This window comes from Phacochoerus africanus, chromosome 9 (genome assembly GCF_016906955.1).
Source record: "Phacochoerus africanus isolate WHEZ1 chromosome 9, ROS_Pafr_v1, whole genome shotgun sequence".
NCBI classification, from domain to species: Eukaryota; Metazoa; Chordata; class Mammalia; order Artiodactyla; family Suidae; genus Phacochoerus; species Phacochoerus africanus.
Genome location: NC_062552.1, coordinates 60,538,838 through 60,550,591, shown reverse-complemented (window position 1 = coordinate 60,550,591; position 11,754 = coordinate 60,538,838). Strand labels below are relative to the sequence as shown.

The 11,754-nt window shown below is 52.1% G+C and overlaps 1 protein-coding gene across 1 annotated transcript in view; it reads left to right on the top strand.

Annotated features, from left to right (window-relative positions):
• Positions 1–3,427: 3,427 nt before the first annotated feature.
• LOC125136633 (coiled-coil domain-containing protein 33-like) overlaps positions 3,428–11,754 on the top strand; it is a 55,547-nt gene continuing 47,220 nt past the window's right edge. Inside the window, 8 exon segments of the mRNA XM_047797472.1 lie at positions 3,428–3,527; positions 3,530–3,664; positions 3,667–3,735; positions 4,559–4,669; positions 4,672–4,732; positions 4,734–4,887; positions 4,979–4,985; positions 5,206–5,330. Of these exon segments, the coding sequence (XP_047653428.1) occupies positions 3,428–3,527; positions 3,530–3,664; positions 3,667–3,735; positions 4,559–4,669; positions 4,672–4,732; positions 4,734–4,887; positions 4,979–4,985; positions 5,206–5,330 (762 nt within the window).

Here is an 11,754-nt window from a genome sequence, read left to right as displayed (position 1 = left end):
TGCCCATCCCTGTCCTGGGCACACAGATGTGATTTCTGAAGGAATGTTCAGTGGAGCATGGACAAGCCATCATGTGAGATGGGAGAGGAATGTGCAGAGTGGCAGAGGACAAAGTCATCAACCTGGTTCCAGAGGAGGCGGCTTTTAGCCAGACTCTGAGCAGGTGAGTTGGGTGACAGCAGGTGGGGCTGGGCAGTTTGGGTAGAATGAACAGCACCAGCAAAGATAGGGAGGGGATGACAGGAGACAGGGCAGGGCCAGCCTGGGGCAAACGAAAGCCTTCCCCAGGACATCATGCTGAGTGAAATAAGCCAGTCACCAAAGGAAAAATACCATGTGATTCCAATTATATGAGGTGCCTAGAGTAGTCACATTCATAGAGACAGAAAGTAGAATTGTGGTTGCCAGGGGCAAAGGGAGGGGAAATTGGGAGATGTTGTGTAATGGTGTAGAGTTTCAGTTTTTACAAGATGAAAAGAGTTCTGGAGCTTGGTTGCACAACAGTGTAAATATACTTAACGCTACTGAACTTGCACACTCAAAAATGGTTACGACCATCAGTTGCATATTTTACCACAATTTAAAAAACAGTCACCCCCGCCCCCAGACACACACACACAAAATGAGCTTTGCCCAGAGACTGAGTAGGGGAGAGGGGGGCACTAAAAATGGGAGGGTTGGGTATCAGATGCAGAGGGCCTCTAAGCTTGCCGTCACTGACATAGTCACCTCAGGTCCTTTGCAGAAAGTTGGAGGGAGGGAAAAAAGGTCAGAGTGGGGAAGGGAAGCACTGAGGAAGGGGCTCAAAATAATAAAGAATGGTAGTAAGCATGAGGCCACTTTGCAGGGGCATGGGGCTGGGTGCATTGCACAGAGGTTTGCCCTAGCGCCGAAGAGACTGATGCCCTTCTTGTAACATCGCTGAGGGTCACTTCAAACATGCAAGAGAAGAGAGCCACTTCTACTGAATCACTGGCTCTCCAAGACCTTAGACCAGTGGAAGCAAACCATGGCTTCCGCGCCCAGGCTGGTTGGCCATGCCCAGCTGTGGAGGAAAAGTTTTCCAGGAAGCCTCTGCCAGCCACCTTCTTTCCCAAATGGCCAGACTGTAGCCTTTCCCAAAATGACTCACAGAGTCTTAGACAGCCAGAGTTTATCCAGAAGACTGAATCACCTGACTTCCATCCATCATCAGATGGGGCCACTGATGCCCAGAGATGGAAAGGGATCTGCCCAAGCTCACCTGCATATCAGGTAACTAGAACTTTGGTCTTCTAAACCCCCTCTCCCTCTCGCTCAATTTCTCCTTAAGGGACCTGAAGAAGCTGAATTTTAATCATTGCAGGGAAGCCTACCATGTATATCGGAAGCCCTTAGCTGGGCTCGCCAATGCCATCTTCAGACCACTTTTATTTATTTATTTATTTATTTTTTGTCTTTTTGTCTTTTTAGGGCCACACCTGAGGCATATGGGGGTTCCCAGGCTAGGGGTCTAATTGGAGCTAGAGCTGCCAGCCTACACCACAGCCACAACAATGCCGGATCCTTAACCCACTGAGCGAGGCCAGGGATTGAACCTGTAACCTCATGGTTCCTAGTCGGATTCATTTCCACTGTGCCATGATGGGAACTCCAATCTTTTCCTTTTTGAAAATGATGCCTTCCAGTCAAGGTGACATCAAATGCACTCTTTTGAATGAAATCTATGCTGTCCATAAATCAGAACTATACCTCTATAGTTTTAAAGTACAGAAGTCCTTAATAGTATGAATTTAAATCTTTGAGCCAATCCCAAGACACATTTAGTAGGGGAAAACTGTAGATAGAGTTATGATTTCTAGGTTCAGATCTCAGCTCTGCTGCTTACTAGCTATGTTATCTGAGATTCTTTCAGCCTCAGATTCTTCATCTGTAAGATGAAGGTAATTATATCTATCTCACATAGCCATGAAAAGTGCCTGCTATCCAGTAGCTTCTCAACGAAGAGCATCATAAATGATAACGATGATACCAGCTAATGATGAGAAAGATGATGGTGGTGGTGGTGGTGGTGGTGGTAGAGATGATTCTTACTGAGGAGTGTTCAGAATCCCCCTCTCTCACTGGTTATCAGCAACACCCAGGAGCCGGAAGGATGGGTTCATGCTTGACAATTCTTTGGTGTGACAACTCTAGGCTCTCTCTCTTTTTTTGTTTTGTTCTGTTTTGTTTTGTTTTTTAGGGCTGAACCTTCGGCATATGGAAGTTCCCAGGCTAGGGGTCAAATTGGAGCTGCACCTGCTGGCCTACACCACAGCCACAGCAACACGGGATCCAAGCTGTATCTGCAACCTACACCACCGCTTGCGGCAATGCTGGATCCTTAATCCACAGAGCAAGGACAGGGATCAAACCCACATCCTCATGGATTCTAGTTGGGTTCATTACTGCTGAGCCACAACGGGAACTCCTCTAGGCTCTCTATAAAGTGAAGCTTTAGAGAGTGAGACTTTCTATAAAGTGTCCCATATTCTGGGTTTTGAGTCATCAGGTAACAAACTGGTTCTAGAAGCAGATGCTAAGGACATGCTCCCAGGGAACAGTACCCCCACACTCACATGTAACCATGAACTCTAGCAAATGAACAGGCATGTGGAGACAGGCTCTCCTGGAAATGGGAAGTCCTGATGATCCCATACCCATGTGCTCCCCACGCTGGTACCCCTCATCCCTGACCCTGCTCTAGTTTTTCCATAGAAATTATCATTGGAGTTCCCGTCGTGGCGCAGTGGTTAACGAATCCAACTAGGAACCATGAGGTTGCGGGTTCGATCCCTGCCCTTGCTCAGTGGGTTAACGATCTGGCGTTGCCGTGAGCTGTGGTGTAGGTTGCAGACGCGGCTCGGATCCCGCGTTGCTGTGGCTCTGGCATAGGCTGGCAGCTACAGCTCCAATTAGACCCCTAGCCTGGGAACCTCCATATGCTGCGGGAGCAGCCCAAGAAATGGCAAAAGGACAAAAAAAAAGAAAGAAAGAAAGAAAGAAAGAAATTATCATCATCTTGCAGATACCATCATTTACTTATTTTCTGTATTTAGTGCTTATTTTTACTTGTTCCTACCTCTCTCCCACACTAGAAGATAAACTTCAGGAGGGCAGGAGTCTTTGGTTCATTGTTATATTCTGGATGCCTAAAATAGTGCCTGTCACACAGTAGACACTCAATAAATATTTGTTGAATGAACAAATGCTAATAGGGAGGAATCTATTGCTGCCTTCATTCCCTGGGATAGGCCTGGCTTCCTGCCCTGTTACCTGGGTTCTCCTCAGAGAAAGGTGGGGTATGGCCCTCAGTGCCTAGTGTGTAGACTTTCGGACTGGGCCCGGGCAGAGACTGTGGGTAGGAGGGGGCAGTGTGCAGCTCTGGGGGTTAGTCCCTGACATGGCCATGGCCTTCGGGGGGCCTGAACTATGGGTCCCTACATCCCTGCTGAGCCAGAGGCTGAAGACCGAGGAGAAAACACTGGACCTGGAGTTTGAGGTCTTGAGTGTGGGTTTAATGAGGAGGGCAGAAACGCCCTGCGGCTGTCAGCTGAGAACCCCCTCTAGGCCGGCTCTGGGGCTGGGGTGCGGTTGCAGGTGAATGATGGGGACCCCCTCCCTGCCTGCTCTGCTGTCACTGATGTCATGAGCAGCAAGACCCTCGCCAGAGCCTCACCCTCACCAGGAGCAAGTTTGTCTTTACTCTGCCTAAAGGTATAACGTTAAGGGTGGTGCTGGGGGAGAGACAGGGCCCCTGCAAATCCTGGTGACCCCTATCAGGGATCCCAGAGAGCCTTGGGGGGATGAGAAGGGGCAGGGGCAGAGTTCTAGACGGAATCCCAAAGCTCTGCCTGTGTAACTTGGGCTATGTTGACCCTCTGTGAGCCCCTGCCTCCTTCAGTGTGACGTAGGGATGCTGACGCCTGTCACACAGGGTTGGGTAAGAAGGAAATAAAAGGACAGGTGAAGAATGGCTTTGTGACTTTGTGAGCCCTGAGCACACGGCAGGTTTGGGGCTAGTCCCCCCTGGGCATCCTAGAGTAGCCTAGAGCCACTGGACTGTGGGGATCTGGGGTAGACAGAGAGAAGGAGACCTGGGTCCTACCTTCGAGAAGATTCCAGCCAACAGGTACAAAGGCAGGAATTCCAGAGAACAGTTAACTGGAGCAGAATGTCCATGCCTGGACTGCGAGGCCATCCAAACAATCTTCCTGGAGGAAGGCATGTGAGGGAATGGGGAAGCTGAGTTCCAGCCCTTCATGTGGTCAGAGATCAGGGTCAAGGTGAACTCTTCCCAGGAGGGCAGCGGGTGACTAGGACCATCTCACAGGCTAAGAGCCCTCCGCTCCCCACATGAGGGAGCCATGGGTGGGATCTGAGAGAGAGTCATCCACAGGGAAATCTGAGTCAACCCTGGCTTCCACTCAACTGCCAGGCAGCCCGGGTTTCTCAAGGTGCCTGCCTGTCCGCCTCATCCCCCGGCGGAGGCATAGAGAGACCGCAGGGACTGCCTCGGAGCCCAAGGCTGCACACCCAGGGTTCTGCAAGAATGACGGACAGCACGTCGCGTGGCTGCGCGTGGAGACGCTGAGGCTGGGCGGGGCCTCAGGAGGGGCCGCCGGGCGCGTGCTGGGGGAGGCCATCTTCCCATCTACCCGCGCCCTGACCAACCCCCATGGACCTATTGCAGCAGCCTGGTTCTGCTCCGGGCTAGACCCAACGGCCCGCCACGGCGGGGGCCCGGGCTTCAGGGTGGCCTTCCACGTGCACGGGGCCCCACAGCTTCCTGCCTTCACCTGGCCTCTGGGTGCCAGCCAGCCAGAACCAAAGTCACTGCGCCCAGAGCCCCAGCTGCCCGGCCTGCAGGTGGGTGTTTCCTGGGCCCGTCGGGTTCCAGCATCACTGCTCCCCCAGTTAGGCGCCCCCAGTGCCTCAGATCAGCCTGGCTGTCTCCCAGCCCTTCAGTGAGCAGAGCCCCTGAATTCCCTAAGGTCGCCTCCTTCGGTTGTGAGAATAAGCATTCTGAGGGTGGAGCAGGGAGTCCCAGTGTGAGGGGGAACAGAAAAATGGAATAAAGGCTCCACAGAGCAAGAAATCCTTACTAGGTGGAGTTTCTTTGCCCAGTGGTTGAGTGTCCCCTGAGACCTTTCAGTCCTCAAATTCACTGTCACACTTTCTCACCAGGTTTCAAGGGAGGCCTGGAGCGATCGGGGGACGGAAGTCTCTCTGCACCCTCAAGCCCATCCAGCTCCCACTACAGCCGGGAGGGCTTCAGCCCTGAGCCAGGACCCTGGCAGCCTCAGGCCCAGGTGAGAGGGTCTAGTCCAAGCTGAGGAGGGTTCCTGGTTGTGGTCTTGTTCTGCAACCAGGTAGCTTACTTGTGGGCCTCACAGCCAGTATAGGTAGAAGCTAGTAGTGTGAGCAGCCCATTTCATAGGTGGAGAAACTGAGGCCTGTTCCCAAGGATGCTTGATTCCATTTAAGGCCCACAACATTGCCTGGGAACCTTAGTGCACAATAGAGCTTTGAATCCAAAGCCAAGAAAAACCCTGGGGAGTTCCTGTCATGGCACAGCAAAAACGAAGCTGACTAGGAACCATGAGGTTGTGGGTTCGATCCCTGGCCTCGCTCAGTGGGTTAAGGATCTGGCGTTGCCATGGGATGTGGTGTAGGTCACAGATGCGGCTTGGATCTGATGTTGCTGTGGCTGTGGTGTAAGCTGGCAGCTATAAGCTCCGTTTGGACCCCTAGCCTGGGAACCTCCATTTGCCGTGAGTATGGCCCTAAAGAAAAAAGAAAAAGAAAAAAAGAAAAATCCTGGGTTCAAGGTGCCACCTGGCTTGAAAACAGTCTGATACAACGTAGGATTCATATGGTCCCATAAGCTAGAAGGAAGGCTCTGGTGAAGGAGTGTGCAGGTCTAATTTTGAAGCCTAGGATAGGGTGTTCAGAAGAGAGGTCGTTTGAGATGAATCATTCGTTCATTCACTCATTTATCTATTCATTAATCTGCCAAACATTTGTTAAGGAACTCTATCAGACCCCATGCTAGGTGGGTAAGATTTAGGAATGGCAATTCTGGGCTTTGAGGAGCATATTCCAAGGAGGAGGGACCAGAATAAGCTGGCTGAGGAGAAGGAATGGGTTTGGCTGGCAACAGAATGAACTGAGGTCGAAACCGAAAGGTAACAACCAAAGGTGCCTGAGTCTCCTGCAGTGCCTGCATCCCACAGTGCATTGGTCTGGGCTGAAGTGGAGCCCAGAGTGATGAGCACCAATAATGGATGGGAGAAAGTGGAAGGAATCAGGGAACAGTAACAAAAGAGCTGGGTGGATATTCAGTTCAGGAGGCTGTGGGGGACCAGCAGAGGGATGTGTGCCGGAGAAAGACAATCTGACCTGTGGTTTAGGCAGAGTGATCTGGAAGAATGTGCCATGAGAACTGGAAAAATGGACCAGGGACCAGGGACCACCTTCTCTTGCCCAGGTCTCAGTCTGTTACATAGACCACTTTGGCCTCTGTTTATTCATTCATCAGTCAGTCAGTCAACAAATACTTTTGACCACCTACTGTATGCCCAGCTCTGTGTGGCTGCTGAGGATACAATGGTGAGCTTTGTCAGTGAGATGGATGATACCTGGTTCTTACAGGACATTCTGTTCCCTTAGGCTGCAAGCCTCCTGATTTCATGGTCTGGCTCCTCTGTTCTACAGTTCATTACAGGACTAGATATGCAAGAAGCTCAGTGCTCAGGAAGAAGTGATCCCCTGCTGTCTAGGTCCCAGCATGTCCCTGCCACCTGAGCCCTGGGCCACGTGGACAGTTCTTTGCAGGCTGCAGCTCTGAATGCCTGTGAGGGAGGGTGGGATGGCTGCAGGGAAGGGGGACCGTGAGATGGCTGAGCCATTCACTGCAGCTCTAATTTCTGTTATTTAATGCCATCATCTCCCTGCCATTCTCCCTCTTAAAGTGTCAGATGTCTGCCTCTACCAAGACAAGAAAATGGCTTTCCAGGGAGAGGAAAATCGCTTTCCTCACTGAGGGGTGGCGGTGGCAGGGGTGGGGGTGGGGGGGTTAGCCATCACAACCCTGACAACAGGGCCAGGAAGCCAGTAGGGGAACAGACAATGGAGAGGGGTCCTTCAGAAAATAGAGGGGCTGTTTCTTTCAGCTCAGGCAGACTCATCCAGCAGTTCAGTCTGAGGAAAGAGGGCACTTTTCTGGTGTCTTTGGAGGTACCAAGGCACAGCTGGAAGGACAGCGGCATGACCAGGCTCTCAGAGAGCAATGGGGCCTCCTCTGGACTTGTGGCCAGCTCCCTGGGAAAGTGGATATGGCCTAGAACCACAGGGACTCTTGCAGATAGGGAAAATGAAGACCTTAACCCAGTTCTCTGATTTTCAACTGAAGAGGAGAAAAAAGCAATTTGGGGGGTGGCGGGAGTGAGAAGAAAAGGCAGTGAGCAGGAGGCATGGAGAAGAGAGGGGGGAATTGCATCCTTGAGTGCAGCCCAGATTCAGCAATATTCAGTTCCAAGGCCAGGGATGGACTTCTGGGCTCCAGATGCTAATGGATAGACGCAAGACCACCTCCTCCAGGAAGCCTTCCCTGAATTGATTTTTGTCCCTTCCAAACTAGCCTCAGGGCTGTCTGCATCAGGGATTTCAACCATTGAATCTACCCAATTTAGAACTTCAGTGTTAACTCAAGTTGTTCTCCAATTTGTGTGTCAGTTTTTAAAGCCAGAACTGCTGATGGTCATGGATTGAGGGATGGGGTGAGGATACAGCAGGGGGCAGAGGGCAGGGGCATTAGCTATACAATGATCAAGGATGAGTAGGGAACAGGAGGCAAGGCTCAGTGTAAGCGTCAGTTACTGACTCTGAATCACTTTGCTTCTCAGCCATGACCCACAGGTTACATAGCCCTAAATAGCCATGCCAGCGTAGGTCACAGCATTCCAGAAATCCTGGAGACTCTTCTGGGACAGTCAATTCCCTGAGCTAACATCTTCACTTCTCCAGTCCCCAAGTTTCTTCCCCTGTGTGTGTGGGGAGGTAAGGGGGGGCGTGGGGGTTGGTGGTAGTGAGGGCTTATCCCCCATGAGTATTTCCAGCATGTAGGTCACAGCCTCTAGCATAGAGCTCACTCCCTCAGGCCCTGACCCACGAGTTGGGGGACCAGGATGCACAAGCAGTGGCTGCAGAGGGAAATTTACCGTGCAAGGGAGGGAGCCAGCTCCAGGTTTCCTGCCAGCTGCACAGGCAGCTTCCTTTCCCGGCAGAGCTCTACCAGATTCATCCTGTCCCTTGATGCTGCCTCCTTCGCCTCTTGGCAGGTTTGAGACCACATGGCTGCACCACCCCAGCACCCTCAAGGCCCCTTTCCCCAGGGCAAGTGGGAGTTCATCCAACCAGATCGAGGATGGCCATGCAGGGTAGGTCCCCCAGGATGAGGGAAGCAGCAAGGGGCAGGCCAAATCTGCCTGCTGAGGCCTTGGGGGTACACCCCTTAACTTTTTTAAGGGCACACAAGGCCTTCTGGGGAATTGAGGGGCAAGGGGAGGCCACATCGGTCTTGGGCCTGGAGCTGCAAAGGCCCTCAGGGGCTACAATCCCTCCTGTACCTCACCCACCTCTCTAAGAGATCTTGAAGGTATAAGGACAACCTCCCCCCACACAGAGCTGTTTAAGAGGGAAACTGTAGACTGGAAATTCCCAGTGATGAAATTTCTGGAAATATGAACTTAAAAATTCCTTTCCTGTAGCTCAGCAAGCCATCCTGGGGGCTCCTTCACACTAGACCCGGAGCTTCCTCCCACAAGGGAGCAGGGGTGGGAGTGGGAAAAGGGGAGAGGGAGGGGGAGATGGGCTCCCACTTGGCATTTACCTTTGCAAACAATTGCAGTTTTGTTTCAAGGAAATGATTCTGTTCCCAAGGAGCCTTTTAAATGATGCTTTCAAGGGTCTTTTTTTTTTTTCTTTCCATTTAAAACATTTTTTTTTTTTTTTTGCCCTGGAGGGGAGAAAAAGAGAAGAAAAAGCTAATAAAGCAATCACCAAATGCTGAGCACCTGGCTCTATGCCTGTGGATTCTGATTGTGGCTTTGGCACCAACAGGCTGGGGGGCTTTCATTAAGGAGAAGTGGAGGGGAACGAGCAGTCAGAGGCTTGCTCAGCGTCCCCGCTGCCAGCCCGTCCATTCCCAAACTAGGTCTCCACAGCAGTCTCTCTTTGTTCCCTCCCTCCACCCCTCCCCCACCCCTTTCCCTTTCTTCCTCCCTCCTCCACCCACCTCTGAGTCTCTCCGCCCTTCGAGTGCTGGTTCTGGCTAGAGCTCCAGACCCACACTCTTGAAGCCCCAGGCATCCTTCTGCCTTTGGGCCAGCGCACGCCAGGCCCTCATTCTCTTACCCTTTTGGCCCTGCTTTTCAATTCATTCTGCCTTTTATTGCTCACTATTGCATATACCATTTCTGTTGCCCTGGAGAAAGGAAGGATTTGGTGGGGGGGGGCAAGACACACACGGTGGATTTCATTAACATTACTGCCTGGTTCATCTGGGGTGGAGATGGGGAGCTGGACACTTCTTCGCCCCTACACCTCAGTGCCAGACCTTCAAGGTCAGCGTGGCCTTCCCTCCTATATCCAATTTCCTGGTGGAGGGCTATGCCCAGTACCCATTTCACAGGTGGGGAAATAGAGGCTCTGGAATGCAGTGCTTGGATTGCTACTAACAAGGTAGGACAGGTTAGAATGGGTTAGATCAGCACTTCTCCCCCTCTCCCAAACTAGTGCCCCAAGCCACCAGTGTCACCTTCCCTCCTCCTTTCCTGAGCTCCATCTCCTACAGAGGATGTGAGCAGGTCAGCTCCTCCTTGCAAATGAGGCAGTTTTATGGGCTTTAGAAAAACACTCCAATTGTTCCCTCAATTACCCCGAGCGGATTGAATATATTAATCTCTCTCTTAACTCGAGTGAGAGACTCAGCTGCCGCCCCTCCCCCAGCCACCAGCGCCCCTCCGCAGGCACGTGCCTGGGACTGACTCCCACCACCCCCATCCCCAGGCCTGGGCCCCAGAGTAGGTCAGCCTGGGTCCAGACAGCATACTTCTGCTGTCTCACACACACACACACACACACACACACACACATACACGGCTGCTTTGCTGCTTTACATTTCTCTGTCAATTCTCATTGATTTTCTCCTTTGCATGCTATTTGGAAGAGCCTTTTCCTTGTGTAAACTCGATCAAGGGAGTGAGGGGGGCAAGAGGGGACTGCAGGCAGCTCCCCCTTCTGCTCCTCTGACAACTGCCTCCAGCTTAAACACACTCTGCCCCAGGCAGCCAAGCTCCGTTAAAAGCTACCTGAGGTTTCCCTTTGTAGCTCGATTTTCTTTTATTTCTGGGGAACAAAGGCACTGTCAATGTGTTCCCAGAGAGTGCTGTCACCCATGCAGGGAGGAATGTAGACCCGTCACCTGTCACCAGGCAAAGGCTGAGGCTGACAGGAGAGGTGGGGCTAGCCGGGCCTGACCCCAGGGAGGGCAGGGGTGAGGGACATGGCCATTAACCCCACAGGAAGAGAAAGGCCCTTGGCTCTATGCACCACAATGACTCTGCAGGCCACATACTGTCCCCTCTTGCTTCTGGGTGGTACTGAGAGACTTTCTGCCCACGGGGGGTTGGGGGGGGCACTCAGAAGGAAGCAGAGGTCCCTGGACATAGTAGATAGTGGCTAAGACCTGAAAAATATGTAGTGTTGGCATGGGGGTGGGGTGGGGGTGTCCTTTATTTATGTCCTTGCCCAGGCTTGTCTCTTCACCCAACCTGCCTGTTTTCCAAGTCTCTATATATGCCTTGGAAACAGTGCCCAGAGCTCAGAAGGGTGGGATATTACAGGAGAGGTTTGGGGTTCAGCCAACTGGCAGTGAGAGGCAGGTGCACTGGGGTCAGGAGGATCTGGGTTCAGATCAGTCTCTGGCATTTATTTAGTAACTGACCCTGTGCAGGTCACATAACATCCCTCAGCCTCCATTTTCACATCTGTAAAATGGGGAGGGGGCGATTCCTGTATTATCTATTGCTGGGAAAACTGAATGAGTTGATATACGGTTACAGGGTTTAATAGATGCTGTTCTAGTAATGAGTTGGAATGTCTCTACTGGGGAAAGTAGATGGGTCTGGGCCTCAGTTCCTGCATCTGGAAGAAAGGGTTGCTGCTGCTTGCCTAGCTGGCTTCCCAGGGGAAGGGTGTTGGAAACTTGTGAACCCCACTGTCTCTGGGACCTGGGTACCAGGTTTCAGGGTGGAGAAGGCTGGATCAGCCTGGGTGCTGGTCTGGGAAGAAGCCCCATTAGCAGATTGTTGTATCTGAGCTTACCAGATGGCCCTGCCACCCCTCCCCCATCGCTGGCTTCCCCACCCCAGTCAGGCACTACTGCCTGTGCGAGAGAGAGAGAGAGAGAGAGAGAGAGAGAGAGAGAGAGAGAGAGAGAGAGAGAGAGAGAGAGAGAGTGTGTGTGTGTGTGTGTGTGTGTGTGTGTGTGTGTGATATATGTGGTGAAGAGGAGATGGAGAGGAGAGAGGCAGCAGGATCTGATGTCCTCCCAGCCCAGGCGCAGCAGCTGTGTGCTCTAGCGGGGAGAATTGTGGTAGCACCTCATCTCCAGAAATTACCTTCAGGAGCAAGGAGGGAGGAGGGGCAGGAGGGCCAAGTTATCATGGCCTT